The 19,764-nt window shown below is 35.7% G+C and overlaps 2 protein-coding genes across 2 annotated transcripts; both read right to left on the minus strand.

The window, feature by feature from the left end:
- Positions 1-70: 70 nt before the first annotated feature.
- LOC107768380 (protein trichome birefringence-like 13) lies at positions 71-4,889 on the minus strand. The gene is made up of 6 exons (XM_016587504.2): positions 4,363-4,889; positions 3,692-3,869; positions 3,071-3,211; positions 1,702-1,822; positions 721-855; positions 71-485 (listed from the first exon to the last, which is right to left on the minus strand). Exons 1-6 carry the CDS (start codon positions 4,745-4,747, stop codon positions 222-224), a joined length of 1,224 nt encoding a protein of 407 aa, XP_016442990.1. The 5' UTR covers positions 4,748-4,889; the 3' UTR covers positions 71-221.
- Positions 4,890-12,367: 7,478 nt separating this feature from the next.
- On the minus strand, positions 12,368-17,496 carry LOC107768381 (putative pectin methylesterase CGR3). The gene is made up of 7 exons (XM_016587506.2): positions 17,351-17,496; positions 16,310-16,444; positions 15,330-15,369; positions 15,099-15,137; positions 14,295-14,669; positions 14,032-14,087; positions 12,368-12,790 (listed from the first exon to the last, which is right to left on the minus strand). The coding sequence occupies exons 2-7, from the start codon at positions 16,424-16,426 to the stop codon at positions 12,635-12,637; spliced, it is 783 nt and encodes a 260-aa protein (XP_016442992.1). The 5' UTR covers positions 16,427-16,444; positions 17,351-17,496; the 3' UTR covers positions 12,368-12,634.
- Between the last annotated feature and the right edge of the window lie 2,268 nt (positions 17,497-19,764).

Below are 19,764 nucleotides of genomic sequence, written 5' to 3' on the forward strand. Positions count from 1 at the left end.
GTCTTCTGTGTATTTTTAAAGAATGGGATAGAAAGGAATCCATTGGAAGTATGCATACTGAAGTTCAGGATTAGGCATGAAAATTGAGCTTTTCCAGATGCTAACTATTAGTATAGAGGAGAGATGTACACAACCAAGTTCTAACAAAATTCCCTTAAGGGGAGAAAATTGTATCAAACTAACAGCAAAGAATTCTAGAAAAAGAATTAAATTATCCTAACTTAGGTCCTGTCTTTGATATTGCTTAAATATGCTACAAACAAGTCATTCCAGGTATCAGTAATTCCTGGTAAGCACCAGTGCATGCAATCATCATGTTTCTTGCCACCTGCTGTAGATGGATGGGCATCTGCTCTGAACTCGCTCATATGAGTTATGTCCAGCATGTGAAATCTAGTGCCTTCAAAGGCCTTGTATAGGTGCTGGTTCACAAGGCGACTCTCCACATTTGTTCCGTTGTTTTGAAGGGAAAAGAGTTCGTCCACCTGCAAAAATAGAACACAACACAAAGGCATAACTTTCAGCAACCTATATCACATAGAGCAAGGTGGAGATAGAAGTGTCCAGTTGAACGTGGAAGCAATTATAATAGAAAAGGGAAAAGAGGCAAGTGTTTTCCAACAATACTAGGTTGCCTGAAACACCAAGTAAACTAGAGTTTTTTCTTCTTTTCTTTTTTCGCAGTTAGAAATACAGATTATGTTAAATAGAGAGAGTTACTTCTTGAGGCGAGAGAGGCCGCGAGCGCTGGCAAGAGCCACCTTGGTCCCAGTCTCCTCCTTCAAAATGCCGTGGGGATTGGGTTCGCATGAACAATGTCGTGCTCGGTCGCCTTTTTTTATCCACATAAGATATCTAGTAGAAACAACACACAATGAAGCTCAGAGAAGAAGCATATGTAAACTTCTGAGGCATATACAAGTAGTGTTATCAAAGGCGAAAAGCGCAAAAAAGCTCTAAGGTCCGTTGGGGCTTTAAGCGCAAATAAAGCGTGGGCTTTAATAAAAAAAGACGCAACGGGAGAAAAAGTAAAAATATGCATGTAGTCCAAGACTAATCATTATAAGCACGAATAACAATTATATGGACAAAGAAATTAAAAAATAATTCACAATAAAGTGAATATCAATTGGTGAAGGTCGCCTTTTCAGGATTACACTCTTTAGCAAGGAAATGTATGCCTTAGAGCTTTGATGCGACACTAAAGCGCCCACAAAGAGAGGCAAAGCGCTCAACGTGTTTTGAGCCTCGCTTCAGGGCTTAAGCACGCTCTAAGCGCGCCTTTGACAACATTGTATACAAGCAACTGAAGTTATAGTGTCTGAAGGGGGCTGAAGAGAATATGTGAGTTCTTTCCATCAACATTTAAGGTAAGGTGTAACTCCTAGGAAACTATACATGCATACTGTAATATAACACATAAGCCCTATGAAACTATTAGCATGATGAGATACTATCAAAATACTGATTAACAAATGGATATAATAACAAGAGCACAGCATAGAATAGCTTCACGTTGCCTTCTCTGAAAGATTTGCACAATCACGTTGCCTGAAGGCCAACTTAGTAGAAGCATTTTAAAGCACTAATTTTCACATCAGTATAAAGAATAACGTCTCACAAGGCATATCAAATGCATATCTATAAATGAAGCTTGTCTATTCTTTATAGATAACCCACAAGAGTAGGACAGAACAGTACCATATGCTTTAATACCATATCAAGTCCCCTGTCAGGGGACACTGGAGGCACCACAGGATTGCCCTTTTCAAAGAAAAGCATGGGTGACTTTACTGGATCAAACTTTGAAGGAGCCCACCACCTAACAGAAGAATGGAGCAAGATAAGTAATCACCAATCAAAGTAAAAATAATTAAAGGGAAAAAACTACATAAAGATGCAGTAATTGAGGCTAACAGAATGTCAGCTCAAAATAACAGCAGGTCACCTGAACCCTGATGCCAGATAAAATCCACCTCCTTGGGCCATAAACATCAAGTTAAGAAATTAAAGTTACAATGCTATCTACGAAATTATTGGCCCTGAGATACCGAGATTTAAGAAATTATAGGTGTTGAAATAAAACATAAACTTAAGAAACTTTAGGTGCTGAGATGCCTCGACTCGGCACCTATAATTCAATATATATGTTGTGATAAAACTTGAAATATCAGAGTGCACGCAAGGCAACTCTCAATGGTTTGTGAACTTTCAGGGGAGGCAAGGAGGAGAAAGCACTCATTGATGGTGACCTTTGATTTGGAAACTAAAGATCTATTATGGATCATCAGGAGGATTTCAACACAATCAAAGGATGCAATTATAGTAAAAATCAGCAAATACCAAAGAGCTCAGACACAGGACCTGCCCGGTGAGAACATATAACAAAATCTGGGAGTTAATAGGTGACCATACCCTCAAAACTGCTACTTGTTTTCTTCCCTTCCACTCTATTCTTTGGTCACTCTTTTTGTATTTATAATAATCAATAAAGATCAAAAGGCAACACTGAACAATTTTCCTAGCTCTCGTTTAATTGGTGGTTGTCTCTCTCTCCAATGGGAAGTTTTGAGAAGTGATATTTCTTTTAATTGTTTGTAGTTTTTACAACTTGAAATGCCGGAAACAAAAGTTTTACTTGTTTTGTTAATCTTGTACTTCCCAAGGCCTCTGGACATCACTACGATGTGCTTTTCTTTCCCATTGGTAAAGCTTGTGGATCCACAGACAACTGAAAAAGAGAATGGATAAACCGAGTTTTGGTTCCTTTTGCAAGTTAGCACAAAATGAAGTACAATATGACTAGAGCTAATCCCATCAACATAGGTAGAAAAAATTACTAGTGCTCCCATCAACATAGGTGAAAAAAAAAATCCCATCAACATAGTTAAGTACACCAATTGGTCAGACCCAAAGATACTACGTTAAATTGAACATCAAGTCTTAACCATATCTTTCTCAAAAAAAGTATTAACCATGTCATAGTTTGCTAACACAGAACAGCAAAAGCAGTCTCAACATTCACATGAAGGAATCTTAACTGAAGTGATACACAAAGAAACAACCTTACCAGTGACCCGTGTTAAAGATGAGAATGTCGTGGAAACTCGGTGCCTCCGCCCATGTTCCTTCTGGTACATCAACATCCACTCTATAACCCTCCTTATATCCAAGAGATTCCAGTACCCCTCCATTGGCATTGGCTGACCACCTATATCATACAAATTACAGGGAGTATGTTAGCCGTAATACGTCATTCTGTAATTTAACAATGAACCCATAAGAAACTGTTTATTCATGAGTAAGAAAGTTCACTGCTATTCGTAGATGAGTAGACCCAGAAATCTTGAGTTACCAGAAACCATGCTTTCTAACTCCAACTTTCCTCAACATTTAACTAAAGAAGTCACACAGATAAGGGGATAAAATCCATGATCTACAGTGTACACTTCCTCTCTATAATTCTGTCAAAAACTAGTTGATAGCATCACTTCTACCTTATTCCCCCTAGGGAAGACAATATCATGAGATGCACATGGCACACAGTAATTAAATAAGCAGAAGAATAACAGCAAAAACTGAAGTATTGATTACCAGTAATACAGACGCACGCTGCCTAGACTACCAATCTGTCAAAATAACATGATTATAATTACATTAACAAATATGAAAATAACTTCTTAAATCTTACCTACCGTAACGAGCCAGAAGATTTGTCCGATGATACGAGATAGTAAGGTTGTACTTTAGAAAGGTAAAACCACGATCAGCCCCAGCAGGGCGCCACTTTTTCACCTCGCCAGAGACCCGCTTCAAAGTGCAGAAAAGTGAAACAAACATGTTCCTGTTTAAGGAGTCCCCAACAAACCCTGCACTGTTTAACATCCATAAGTTCTAACTGTACCACTAGACCAGTCAGAAACTAAAACAAAACAAAATTAGGTTTCAAAAAACTTGTTGCCATGAAATATTATCCCCGTCATCAACTATCATCACAATTTGAATCAACTATAACAGAGAAGTTACAATGGGATCAACTAGAGGCGAATCTAGTATATAGGCCGCGGAGGCAGTAACTGTCTCGGACCGAACTATATACATACATTATATATTATATCATACACACACAAATTTAATGAAATTCTTTTTTTTAAAATGTTTTTTGTATATATATTAAGTTCACCACTATATTTAAATCCTGTATCCGGCTCTCTGCTAAACAGAGAAACAAGAGGATCAACAATATTCATGATTTTAAATTATTCGCTAAAGCAAAGTTACACAAACTTTCGTGATGCAGAATTTCTTACATTTCACAGCTCAGAGGAAAACAAAATTAGCAGTGGTGAGAAAGAGAAGTACCGATATTGGTGTTTTTGAAGCGGTGAAGAAATGAGAGAGGATCGAATTGAGGGAAATCACATTGATAGGGTTTCCAGCGCCACTTAACAATGTCAAGAGCATTGGATTTTTTACTGCCAATGCAACTCCATCCTTTGTAGATCTCCTTACAGCTGTCGTCGTAGCGCGGGGACTTGATACTCGGTTCGTAAATCCATTGGCCGTGGGTGAAGTTGCAGGAGTTGGAGTATAACAATTTGCTCTTCGATGGAGTGCTTTGAGATGAGGTGTTGAAGAGAGAGAAAGCGAGGAAGAGAGAAGTGAGAGAGAGTAGAGAGAGAAATAGGCAAGATGGAGAGAGAAATGACGAAGAAGGCTGTTTCAGCTTCTTCAATTGATTAGCCATGGACACTGAGGTTGCACGCTATCACTTTCACTCTGCGCCTTTGCTCTCTGTCCTTGCGAGTTCCAAGTTCTGCAGATCCGGAGCATACATTTTTTTTTCTTTTGTTTTTTCGTTTGGTTGGAAATAAGTTTACCCGGAATTTAATTATCCCGGATTAGTTACTCCGTACTCCCTACTACAATTTTATATATCAAATTTAATCACAAATTTAATATACCAAACGCGCTCTAAGTTGGCAATTCATTTTCTCTCTTTTACCATGTTTGCATGATTGTTTTCCCTGGTTCATTATTGTATTATTTTTATTAATATCATATTCGTTGTAGTTGTTCTTAAAATTATTTTGTAAGGTGTTATAAATCCATTGCAATTTCGTTGTTATATAACTATGAAAAAGCTCAATTTTTGTAACCATGGATTTGGTGATTTTTGCGTGGTTACTCATAAAAATATTATTAAAACACAACAAACGATATAATTTATTAATACAGTACAATATAATATTGTACAATATGGTACATTATAAAATCATGGTTAACGACCATCCAAATAGCCCATAAAAAAAATCATATGTATTCTGTGTTCAAATTGTTATAATTCTGTATTGTTGTAATAAACAATTAAACTTTCTAGAAAAACAAAACAGAAAGTTAGTAATACTTGTTTAACGAAATAAATTCTGGAAAAACAAAAACAGTATAGGAATAAATCGAGCCCACTGAATACACAATGTGTCTTTAAGGAAATTATTCCCCTCAAGTACCCGAGGTGCTGGAATATATCCTCCCAGGATAGAACGATTTAACTCACCGGAGTGTTGGTACCAAAACGCCGGTGAACAGCGAGTCACTCGAAGGCTGTAAAATACACTGGAATTTATTGTGCAGAAGAAAAAGAAGAAGAAGAAGCTCAGAAAATTTCGTAAGGAAAGATTTTGGGATTCAAATTCTATTTATAGAGTTGCTGGCATTGTTTCTGAAAAGGTTTGCAACCTTTCAGAAACAGTCATGGCTGTTGGAAAAGGGTTGTTTGAAATATTGCGGGAAAAATATATTTAAAATAATCCGAAAAAGAAAACGGGCCTGACCGAACCGGGTCGCGGGTCATGGGTTATTCCGGATTGAATTTTTTGTTAATTATTTATTTAATTAATTAAATAATTGAAAGGAATTTTGTCCAAAAAGAATCAATCAATCGATCTTTGACTGAAGCCGAAGCCGAGACGAGCGAGCGATGACGACGACGGCGCGAGGCTTGCCTTTTTTTTTAACTCTTTAAGAGCTAGAAGAAGAGCAATTATATATATACCCATCAAAATCTTTTTCTTCCTCCGATATGGGACAATGTCCCTTTACCAAGGGAAACTCAAATATTTCATTTTTCCTCCATTTCTCATTCACTCTCTTTAAGCTACACAAGCTTAAAATCCCAAATAATCCCCCACATGAATGGGGAATGGCTATAAAATAAAGGAATGCACGTGCGCGTGTGTGTTTTACATGCAAGAATTAATTGCATCTGGATAAGTAGGTTTCTCTTTGAACTTTTCGTAGTGAACTTATATCGGATATACTCGATCAATCGGTAGATTTGATATCTTTGAACCGTCGAGTTTTGTTGTATACCTAGACAACATAAGTCACACAATCAATCCTTAACCATCTATGGTTCTCACGGTTGTGTTCGTTTCAGCCATGAACACCGCCTGGTTTCATGAGTGCTTAGAGAATGGGCATTTACTTTCATTCCCCTTGAAGCGGCTTACACTTCACACTCACATAGGTGATTTCTAAACGTGTAACCTTGTAGACACACTATCTGGTCATATCCAGCCAGACTTAGCAAATCATTAAAAACCCTTTAAGCTTTGTTGACTCATCAAAAAGCCTTAATGCTTTACCTCAATTTCTGAACATTGTCTTCATCACGAGAATGGGTTGAGTTATTTGACAATGTTGAACCGTCATTCATAACTTTGTTTGATCTCTTTGAAGCTAGCTCGTGGGATCTTCAGTCTGCTAGGTAGAGTTACCGTCATGATGATTTGTCCTAGACCTTAACCCCATTCCCTTTGATGATCTTTCAACTGCCTCTCTAGATAGGCCTTTTGTTAGTGGATCCGACACGTTATCTCTTGACTTTATGTAGTCAATTGTGATAACACCACTAGAGAGTAGTTATCTAACGGTATTGTGTCTCCGTCGTATATGATGAGATTTTCCGTTATACATAACGCTCCCTGCCCTGCCTATTGCCGCTTGACTATCACAATGTATATAAATAGGTGCCAAAAGTTTGGGCCAAAATGGAATATCTTCCAAGAAATTCCGGAGCCATTCAGCTTCTTCACCGGCCTTATCTAAAGCTATGAAATCAGATTCCATTGTAGAACGGGCGATGCACGTTTGTTTGGAGGATTTCTAAGACACTGCTCCACCCCCAATTGTGAAAACATATCCACTCATGGATTTAACTTCAGATGATCCAGTGATCCAATTTGTATCACTATATCCCTCGATCACGGAGGGATATTTGTTATAATGCAAAGCGTAATTTTGGGTATGTTTGAGATACCCCAAAACTCGTTTCATTGCCATCCAATGTATGTGATTGGGATTACTTGTAAACTGACTCAGTTTACTAATAGCACATGTTATATCTGGTCGTGTACAATTCATGATATACATCAAAACTTTTCAATACTCTTGCATAATCCAGTTGTGAGTCACTTTCACCTTTATTCTTTTGAAGTGCATAACTCACGTCAATTGGAGTCTTGGCAATTTTGAAATCCAAATACTTGAACTTGTCAAGTACCTTTTCAATGTAGTGAGACTGCGATAATGCTAGACCTTGTCGAGTCTTGTGAATTCTGATTCCTAAGATCACATCAGCAACTCCTAAGTCTTTCATATCAAATTTGCTAACCAACGTGCGCTTAGTAGCATTTATATCTGCCATGTTTTTGCTCATTATCAACATGTCATCAACATATAAACAAATAATGACTTCATGACCTGGAGTGTTTTTAATGTAAACACATTTGTCGCACTCGTTGATTTTTAACCCACTTGCCAACATTGTTTGGTCAAATTTAGCATGTCATTGTTTGGGTGCTTGTTTAAGTCCATAAATAGACTTAACAAGTTTGTACACTTTTTTTTCTTTACCAGTTACCACAAAACCCTCAGGTTATTCCATGTAAATCTCTTCCTCTAATTCTCCATTTAAGAAAGTTATTTTAACATCCATTTGATGGATTTCAAGACCATACACGGCCGCTAGTACCACTAACACCCTAATAGATGTTATCCTCGTTACTGGCGAGTAAGTGTCAAAGTAATCAAGGCCTTCCTTTTGTCTATAACCTTTGACAACAAGTCTTGCCTTATATTTGTCAATAGTGCCATCAGCTTTCACTTTCCGTTTAAAGATCTATTTCGAACCTAAAGGCTTATTTCCCGGAGGAAGATCTACCAATTCCCATGTATGGTTATCCAAAATTGATTGAATCTCACTATTGACTGCCTCTTTCCAAAACGCTGAATCAGAAGATGACATAGCTGCTTTAAAAGTTTGAGGCTCATTTTCAAGCAAGAATGTCACAAAATCTGGTCCAAAGGAAGTAGATGTTCTTTGACGCTTGCTACGCCTTGGATCTTCTATACTTGGAGTATTTTCCTTTGGTTCTTCAGGTCGTTTAGGTCTTTCACTTAAGACTCACATTCAGTTTTATACGGATAGATGCTTTCAAAGAATTCAGCATTATCTGATTCCATTACCGTATTAACGTGAATTTCGGGATTATCGGATTTATGAACCAAAAACCGGCATGCTTTACTGTTTGTAGCATATCCAATGAAAATGCAATCAATAGTTTTTGGTCCGATTTTAACCCTTTTAGGTAAAGAAACTTTTACTTTTGCTAGACACCCACACACTTTAAAATATTTCAAGTTGGGTTTTCTTCCTTTCCATTTTTCATATGGAATAGATTGTGTTTTGCTGTGGGGTACTATGTTGAGTATTCGGTTAGATGTAAGGATAGCTTCGCCCCACAAACTCTGCGGTAATCCGGAACTTATTAATAAAGAATTCATCATTTCCTTTAATGTCCGATTTTTCCTTTCCGCAATTCCATTGGATTGAGGTGTGTAAGGTGCAGTAGTTTGATGGATAATTCCATATTCCGAACATATTTCTGCAAATGAAAATTCATATTTTCCACCCCTATCACTTCTAATTATTTTTATCTTTTTATTCAATTGATTCTCCACTTCATTCTTGTATTGCTTAAATGCTTCAATTGCTTCATCCTTACTATTAAGCAAATAAACATAACAATATCGAGTGCAGTCGTCAATAAAAGTAATAAAATACTTTTTCCCACCTCGAGATGGTGTCGACTTCATATCACAAATGTCAGTATGAATTAAGTCTAAATGATTTGAATTCCTTTCAATAGACTTATAAGGATGTTTTACAAACTTAAACTCAACACATATTTGACATTTTGATTTATTACACTCGAATTTAGGCAACACTTCTAAATTAATTAACTTCTGCAAGGTTTTGTAATTGACATGTCCTAAACGAATATGCCATAAATCATTTGACTCCAATAAATAAGAAGAAGCTGCAATTTTATTCATACTGTCAACAACCATTACATTTAGTTTGAAGAGGCCTTTTGTGAGGTAGCCCTTTCCAACATACATTTCATTCTTGCTTACAACAACTTTATCAAAAATAAATACATATTTGAATCCATTCTTAACAAGCAAAGAAGTAGAAACTAAATTCTTCCTAATAGTAGGAACATGGAGAACGTTGTTGAGCGTTAACACCTTGCCGGAAGTCATCTTCAGGAATATCTTCCCATAACCTTTAATCTTGGCTGTTGCAGTATTTCCCATGGAAAGCTCTTCTTCGGGACCAGCAGTAGAGTAAGTCACAAATGCTTCCTTGACAGCACAAACATGTCGAATGGCTCCAGAGTCAATCCACCACTCCTTCGAATTTTCAATTAGGTTGCATTCCGAAAGCATTGCACACAGATCATCAATGTCATCATTCTTCTCCACTATGTTGGCATGTCCCTTCTTCTTATACTTTTTCGGGAGACGACAATCAGGGGCTTTGTGACCGATTTTTCCATAATTGTAGCAGCTACCCTTGAATTTCTTTTTGTTCTGCTCCTTAGTCTGTCCAGAAGACCTCTTTCTCTTCTTACTTTTTGGAGCAGTCTCCTCAACGATATTAGCTCCCATGATCGTTGAATTTTCACGAGAATTCTTCTCGGCTGTTTTGTTGTCTTCCTCAATCTTGAGATGAATCACAAGATTTTCCAATATCATTTCTTTGCGCTTGTGGTTAAGATAGTTCTTGAAATCTCTCCGCGAAGGAGGCAATTTTTCAATCATTGCAGCCACTTGAAATGCTTCATTCACGACCATACCTTCAGCAATAAGATCATGAAAAATAAGTTGAAGCTCCTGAACTTGGGTTCCAACAGTTTTACTGTCTATCATTTTATAGTCTAGAAACTTGGCAACCACGAACTTCTTCAAGCATGCATCTTCAGTTTTGTACTTCTTCTCAAGTGCGTCCCATAATTCTTTCGAAGTATTTATCGCATTGTACACATTGTATAAGTCATCCTCTAAAGCGCTTAAGATATAACCTTTGCAAAGAAAATCTGCCTGCTTCCACGCCTCAACAATCATGAATTTTTCGTTGTCCGGCATATCCGAAGCAGGCACTGGAGGTTCTTCACTAGTGAATTTCTGCATACCAAGTGTGGTAAGCCAGAAGAACATCCTTTGTTGCCATCCTTTGAAGTTGGCTCCGGAAAATTTCTCCGGTTTCTCTGCCGGTGGAACAGCAGTCCGGCTTGACGAGGCTATCATCGTTGCCGCAATAGTCGCAGAAGAATTTCCGTTATCAATTGCCATTTCTCACTGTAAACAACAGAAGAGTTCAATTAATGGCAAAATCAGAACAGTAAATAATACTGTTATTAATAAAAACAGTATGTATAATAAATAAAACCGAAGTTTTTATATACTGTTTCACAGAAAAACGATGAAGTTTTTATGTTCTTCAAATCGTTTTATGAATTTCAATACACTGATGAAGTTTTTTATATCTTCAAATCAGAATAGTAAAATTCAGAAGGAGTAGAAAATCACACAGATTTTAATCTTCACAAACAAAATACAGAATCTAATAAAATAATTTCCTTAAGAATGTTATAATTTTGTATTGCTATAATAAACAATTAAACTTTCTGGAAAAATAAAACAGAAAGTTAGTAATACTTGTTTAACGAAATAAATTCTGGAAAAACAAAAACAGTATAGGAATAAATCGAGCCCACTGAATACACAATGTGTCTTTAAGGAAATTATTTCCCCCAAGTACCCGAGGTGCTGGAATATATCCTCCCAAGATAGAATGATTTAATTCACCAGAGTGTTGGTACCAAAACGCCGGTGAACAGCGAGCCACTCGAAGGCTGTAAAACACACTGGAATTTATTGTGCAGCAGCAGAAGAAGAAGAAGAAGCTCAGAAAATTTCGTAACGAAAGATAGTGGGATTCAAACTCTATTTATAGAGTTGCTGGCAACCTTTCAGAAACAGCCATGGCTGTTGGAAAAGAATTGTTTGAAATATTGCGGGAAAAATGTATTTAAAATAATCCGGGAAAGAAAACGGGCCTGACCGAACCGGGTCGCGGGTCATGGGTTATTCCGGATTGAATTTTTCGTTAATTATTTAATTAAATAATTGAAAGAAATTTTGTCCAAAAAAATTAAGCCGGAGCCGAGCGACGACAGCGCGAGGCTTGCCTTTTTCTTAACTCTTTAAGAGCTAGAAGAAGAACAATTATATATATACCCATCAAAAGCCTTTTCTTCCTCCGATATGGGACAATGTCCCTTTGCCAAGGGAAACTCAAATATTTTATTTTCCCTTCATTTCTCATTCACCCTCTTTAAGCTACACAAGCTTAAAATCCCAACACAAATGTCACCACTTTTACATTTGATCATATGACATGCATACAATAGTGAAGTTTTGTAACTTAAAACGTCTAGCAGAACCTCATTTGCAAGTCCTGTTTTCTTTTTTTCCTTTTCAAAATATCATCATATGAAGACAAAAAATAAAACGAATAATACATACACACACATTATTGTTTTTCCCTCTTTAATTAATTATGTTAATTCGCACATTAGAAGTGCCTAAGTCGTTGGGAGAAAATTGTGATGATTGTCGTATGCTGTTCTTGAGACATGCAAAAAGTCTTATCAATTTCCATGCTATTGGTCTTGGTCAGCCTCCTCGGTGAAGATACAAAATCAATTTGTGTCAACTGTCAACAATAAAATTGATAAACATTATATGGTATTCTACATGAGGTATAAACCAAGCTCTTATGGAACATTCGCAAAATCAACAAAAACACCAACCCCCAATTAGAAATTAACGACCCTCCAGTACATAAATATTGAATAAGCAATTCTTTCACATAACTGCAGCGCATATTATAATGCCAGTAAGAAAATCAGAATTCTAAACAAAATTAATTTCAGAAGAAACAAAGTACACAATATGACGAAAGAATCATAAATTACTTTTTGATTTAGCTTATGCAGTACTCGTTCTCAAACAATAATTCTGGTCTGGACATGACATTTGCAGCAATAAGAAGCAATACCAATTGATAGCAAGCTCCTAGCCTATTATACATATTCATGAATCCTATCTTACAGAAACAACTTCCTCCCAAAAAATTTGTCAACTTTTTCATACTTGGAGCATGTCATTTAATATAGCTGAAGACGCTTCGCATCTTTTGAACAGAAGGGGTCTTATATTATCAACGAAGAAGTGGTTTGAGATGGAAAACTTGGCAGGCTGGCTTGTAAGATCTCTTGGCCGCTGCTTGTTCAAATTTCTTAGTGGCAGCTTCATTCTCTTCTAAGCTGGTCTGAATAAAAAATCTAACCCACCAGGATGAGCTCCGCAATTTGGCCTACACAGAGAGAAAGATAAGCAAGTTAAGTTTTCCAGCTTTATGAAAGAAGAGAACGGGGTTGAACCAATTAATTATACATTCAAAAGAACTATCTGGGATGACAGCAGAACAAATTGGGGCATAAATTATCAGCAACTACGGCCAAGGCTGTCACAAGAATCAAACATTAATTATCCACCTGGACTGCAATTTTTTATAAGCACAGCAGAAAGAGATTAAGAACCAGCAGAAATTAAGGGTGGAAGTGAATTAATTAGCGTGAGCTGGAATTGGCACTTTCCTTGAGCGTCTTCTTTACCATATATGCTTTCTGAATTATGATTTAACATGTCTTTTTGTCTGCTGGAAGACTAGAAACTCATTAATATCCAAAAAGTGGGAGCAACTGGTACAACTCTATAACAGCCCTATCAGTTCATACTCTCAACTCTAAATGACTAATGAACAACATAACATTGCTATACTAACAATTACAAATAAGTATACGCAGAAGCTAGCTGTTTCACCTTGTTATCAGAAAAGGAAAAAAAAAATTGCAGTTTCCACCCAACTCCTGTCCATAAACTGTCTTTATCTCGATTCATGCATTCAGCTAAGAGAAACTCCCAACCGTATTCAATCTCAAGGAAACATCAATTACAGTAGCTCATGTTTTAAAACCTTTTACATAGCTGCACGAGTCAAGATACAAGGCACAAAACAGAGTAGGGGTGGCAAAATGGTTAAAAGAACACAGTTAACCACCCATATTATCCACTAAAAAATGGGTTGGATAATGATTTTTTTAAAAACGGGTCAAATATGGATAAGAACCATATTATCCATTTAGAAAATGGATAACCAATGGGTAACCAATGGATAACTAATGGGTTTAACTTTTACATTTGTAAAGCCTCAAATTGAGGGTTCCTCGAATTTGGGGGACTAGGAATTCTCCTAAAAGTGTTCATATTCAAGAAGCCATGGATAATACCCGTTTTTTATCCGTATTAAATATGGGTCGGGTCGGATAGTTTATCCGTTTTCGACCCGAACAATATCCAACCAGACCCGCCCGTTTGCCACTCCTAGGACAGAGGAACTAGGTCTGAACATAGCATATGCTATCGAAGGGTTAGTTCTGGTCTAAACAAAGATGACTGATGACCTACTGTTGATGAAAATTAATCTACAGATAGATAAATATATCATCATCAAAATATAATTGAGGAAACACAATGGAAAGATCATTGACTTACTGGCCGACCAAATTTTGACAGCTCCGCCACTTTAACTCTTTGCTGACCAGGATAGCCTAAAAACGAAATCCAATATTTTAGTAAATATGTCAAATGGTTTCTATTACACGGTCAAAACCATCCATGAAAATAGGAATAGCTGCCTTCTTACAGTAAATAGTATTGCAGAGTAAACCTACCTCAGTTTTACATCACTAGTTCCACAATGTATATCAGCTGAACTATTTAAGAAAAGTTAAATGACCAAAGTTATCAGTATTTACCAGATAAGATAACTAAACCATCAGCAGCCACCCTCGCCAACTCTGGAAGAGTCTTGTTAAGGTATCTTGGGGACAAGTAATCCACTGCATCAGACACTATGACAAGAGAGAACGACTTTGAACGGTACGGAAGAGGAAACTTAATATCGGCTACTCGTACAATCCCATTATGAACAAGATGCTTGCAGTTGCTATCAGTTTCATCCAAATCATATGGTTCAATGCCCCAAGCTTCGGTATCCTCTTCTTTTAATAGTTTAGAGACCACTGAACAAGTGTCAGGGCCTACATGCAACACTTTCCGCATGTTATCCCCGTATGCTTTCTTCAGTACAGGTAATGCTTTGTGAAGCTCAGCTGTGCATGACATACCACCTAAAGAAGTTGTATTGAAAACAAAAAAAATATAAAGTCCAAAGCCAAGCATCCAAGCCAATAACTGAAATTTTCAGCAAGAACAAAAAAGTTAAGGAACAGCAAGACTAACAAACAGTATTTGGCTGGGCATTTTCAACAGCCAGTAAGCTTAACATTGACAAATTCCTAGTTATTACCCGAGCATGCATAATCTACATGAGAAATCAAAGCCTTTCTTACAAATACCATGCTCTGGATCTTTTTTCAGTGAAAAACTTTAAGCATTCAAGAGAATAGATTATATTTCATTTTTTCATAAGGAATACTCTAAATACAGTCTTTTACATCACTTCCCTTAGATATAGATAGAAAGTTCTTGCAACTGGGGCACACTTTGTCATGCCAGTGAAAATGCAAAATTTTGATTCAGCTATCATGGATGGTTACCTTCAAGTCTATTTAAAGCATCTGCTGCACTTCTGCCACCTACCATAGAAAACAAAAAAGGATTTTTAATTCAGAAGGCATCTAAAAGAATAACCGTGTGCAATAATCTTAGAAAAATATGATAGAGGCAATCATTTCCATCCAGTGTCATATGATCAGAAGATTATATGATAGCAAAAACAACTGATTAGCCAGTATAAGATCATTATAAAGAAGTATATGACTACGAACCTGAACCATGGTACACATAACCAATGATGAGCAATGCACCCTGAAATTTACATAAAAAGTGATCAAATTTATGGATATTATAGGATTGGGTAACAAGATCTGACAATTAAGAAAAGCAAGACTGGCACAACATCAAATAGCAACATTTTATCAATACTTAGAAGAGTAGCATGGAAAAGGAAAAGGACATTGCCTAAGCAATAAGAAAAATGAGCTATCCTTTATGGTAAAGAGGTCCATGAATGGAATGATAAAAGCTTGCTGATTCAACAAGTGTTGAAACAAAAATAAAATGTGTAATAACATATATCTAAGTAAATTAGATGTATTTGTCAGTAAGGTAGCTTCTATTTTGAATGACATTAAGCATAGGAGATTGAAAACCTTATTCCATTTAAATCAAGCATGTCTTTGATGGGATTCTGTTAGTTCCTCGTAGGATTGCTTTACACTAAACCATGCAAAACAAGCCCTCAGTTTTAGTGGCTTCTCTGACCCTACTATTTCATTTCTACTTTAGCTTCTCTGTTTTGGGGAGAATTGATTAGATACTCGTACCAAAGAGCTCGCAATAGAATAAGAATTTGAATATGAGTAGTTCCCCAGTAATTGCATTGTTCCATACTAAGTCCCTTCAGTTATCCAAGAAAAACTACAATAAGCCCCTTCTCCAACCAAATTTGAGGGTGTGGCAGTTTTTCATGATTTTGCTATTTTAAAAATAGAATCCAGTTCCAATTGCACTACTATAGGTAACACATAATTGAAGGAATAGTTTAAAACGTGCTTGCAAGGAAGTAACTTCTCTTAAAGAAAACTGTAAAAGATACAGATTCTCTGTTTTCACTTTGCTTTTATCATGAAATTAATTTCCCTTGACTTTCTTCAAAGCCAAACCCCTCATATGAAAAACTGTCAAACTTTATTAGGAATAATCACACTATTAAAGGGCAATAATAACAAAAGATATTGGCATTTACCACAACAAGTCCTAAGGACATTAAAGGAGATGGACGTGATTTGGGGTGAAAGGAGCCCACAAATGGAATGCTCCCAGTATCTGCAAGACGGCGAGATGTAGTTGGCCTTCTTGACATTTTGACGAGTAGTAATAACTGAAGCATATCCAACATTAATACTAGTCAATAATAAGGTTATGATCGCTGTTCAAGATATTGTTGTTTCATTTGATGAGTATAGCAATATAACTAACACATAAACTAGGCAAAAAGAGATGTGTGGTATAAGATGTCTTCTACAAAAAATTGGAGTATTAATATCCATTATATGAAAATTTTGCTTTATATCTTGTACAAATTGGCATACTTGAAGAACTCGGCAGTGGAAATGACTTCGATAACATTTTTTGACTGGTGACTTTATAACATTAACTCCCCTATGCCAATATTCTTTTAACATTTGGTAGTACTAAAGGCACAGCAAGCTTGGTTCTTTGTAGCAGTATGCTTATATATTTACTTTAATTTTGACACCCAACCACAAAGTAGTAATGGGGCAGTAGTACCCTGCACCCAGTAACTTAAAATCTTGGATCCGACTGATCCGCCTCTTTCTACGTGTCTTTTATGATATTGGAATGTAAGCTTCTGACATAGTATAAATTCCAAGGAAAACTTGATGCACTAGTTTACTAAATGCTTGTATCTGAATCACAATTAATAAACTAAATACTACTCTAATCCCTCCATACTTTATAATTGGAATTCAACAGTAAAGCTTAATTGCAGCTTTTCTACTCTAATGTAATTGTTCCGTAGGCTTCAAACTGCAGTGAAACTTCAGAACATCAGCAAAGAATCACACTACATTAGTGCCAAAATATACATGAACACGCTTGAAATTTAGTTAATCTTCGGAATATCAAAACAGTTTGGAAATGAACTAGAGCTTGAAACTGAACAGACTCCAACTACATTTACTGCACAAACTTAGAAACTAAAGACTCCAACTTTATGCACTAATAACAATGGAGGTTTTGTCGGGTCGGGTTACGGATCTACCTGGGATCGAAAGATCAGTGGAAGTGAGATCGAGATCTTGAGAATGAAGCTGGTGGATCTGGATCTGCTTGCTTTTTGTTTACTTGTTACAGTGTGTGTCCTCTTTGTTATGGAATCTTAGAGGGAAAAATAAAATACTACTTCAACTTGGGCAGATAATGTTTTTCTTTTTCCTTTTTTTCTCATTATTATTTGTTAACATCTGGAGGTTCGCGGGCCACTTTAGGTCGTTTCGACATAAAATTTGATTGAAGATTTTTTTTAAAAAAAAAATCTTTTATTTTTTGAAATTAATGTTTGTTCATAAAATTTTTAATTTTCACTTGAAGATTCATTTTGAAAATTTTCGAAAATTTAAAAAACTACAAAAAAAACTGTTTTTCAAAATTTTCACTCAAATCACTTACAAAACTTTAAAAACAACCCAAACTGAAATTTATGTCCAAACACAACTCTAAATTTCAAATACTATTTTTACTTGAAAAAAAAATTCACCATTTTTTCGAATTTTACAATTCTTATGTCCAAACGCCCACTTATTTACTCACACTAAAAAGGTTTTAACTTAATTACAGTTTGATATATAATTTATTAAATATATACGTTTTAGTGATAATTTAACATCCCTAAATTATAGGGCTTTAATTAGCTTTCCAACGTACTTACACCCAATCCCGACATCTCTCAACTAATACACAGATAGCGTATCTCATCGCCCACCCCATATAACCAATCGCCCAAAATCTCTTTTCCAGAATTTATTTCAAGTTTCACATTCTCTGTTTCTACGAAAACACTGAGATTTTGGTTGGAAACCGTGGTTAGAAATTGTATAATTTGTCTTTTATTTAATTTGTTTGCTTGTTAACTAAAATTCCCTTTTAGAACGTAATTGATATTGTGAAACTCCATTGACAACCATTAAAAAATTTCGAAGCTTTGAATTTAAAAATCGGATTTTGAAAAATTATTATTTGTTTGGATTGGGTGTTGTTGTAAATGATTGGGAATATCATTTGGAGTTTATATCTCAATTTTTAGAGAATTTGGTTAAGATTCGAGGTGGTTTTGGTTGGAATTTCATATTGAAATTCGAAAAAAAAGACATAAAAAAATTATATATATTTTGTATTTCGGGTGTAGAAACGGCATGCAAAATATATACAACTAATATAATTGTATATAAATTATATGTAATTGTAATTTTTTACCGGATTCTATACGGAAAAAATTATATTTAAGTTGTATATATATTTTAGATTTTGATCAAATTTGTATATATTTTATAAAAAAAAATTAGTTACATTCCGTAAATAGGCAAACTTAGGCAAAACCGGGTAAATAAATTTAAAATCTCGTATATATACGAAAAAGTCCCACCAAATTTAGTAGATTGGACATCTCGGCCCAACACCCGGCCCTTAGTATTTGGATTGGATCCAACACCAAGCTTCGACTATAATCAGTCTTATTTCATGGGCCTCTACGTAGTCAAATTTTACTCTTAACATTTTTACATAAATAGCCAGTTAGATTTATTATTTTCTTTTTCTAATCGGTATACATTGATTATACACGATTATACATATATTGTATATTAATTATACAGATATCATACATTCTTCACTTATTTTTAGTTTAAGTGGTTGGGTGGGCTGCTATTTGGGAATCAATGTAATTCTTCTTAATTATATTGATTATATAGAGAAAACTATACTGTATAGCCGCTCTATCAAATAATATTACGGACCGGACAGATCCGTAACTTGCCTTTTATTATGTTCCGTAGTACTGATTTGTGTTGTAAGGAAAAAGAAAATCGCACCTGATGTTTATTCAAATAACATGACTTTTTTTAGTTAAGAATAAATTGAGGTGAGAAAATGATTATTTTCACTCAATGATTTATTGGTTTGATGTACAAATAAAGTATGACTCATTTTGTTCGATTTGTGTCACCGTGTTTGTTCCCATTAAACTTTGAAATATAATACCACGAATTCGAATTAGCGATAACTAATGTTATTTTTAAATTGCCTTTTCTGGTTCTTTTTTTATTACGTGAAAAAATAGCAGAAAAGACAATGTATTTATTCCACCAACTAACGCGCTAACTACTCTCACGATCCAAAATCTCACCACAAGCGTTGTGATGACACTTAGTCTCTAAGTTTAGGTAAGCCGATTACAATTATATTTCGAGCCAGTTATTTTTAAACATATAATTTAATACAAGTTTCGAAACCAAAAGCGGAAACAATTATAACAACCTCTCAAGACTGGTAATACTGAGTCACGAACTCTAACTGAATACATGGAATGATCTCAAAGATCGAATATATAATATTGTTCGAATAAGAGTTGACAATACAATAAAATGGAAAGACTCCAAAGAATTGGGACGGCCAAGTAGC

Source organism: Nicotiana tabacum, unplaced genomic scaffold, assembly GCF_000715075.1.
Source record: "Nicotiana tabacum cultivar K326 unplaced genomic scaffold, ASM71507v2 Un00001, whole genome shotgun sequence".
NCBI lineage: Eukaryota > Viridiplantae > Streptophyta > Magnoliopsida > Solanales > Solanaceae > Nicotiana > Nicotiana tabacum.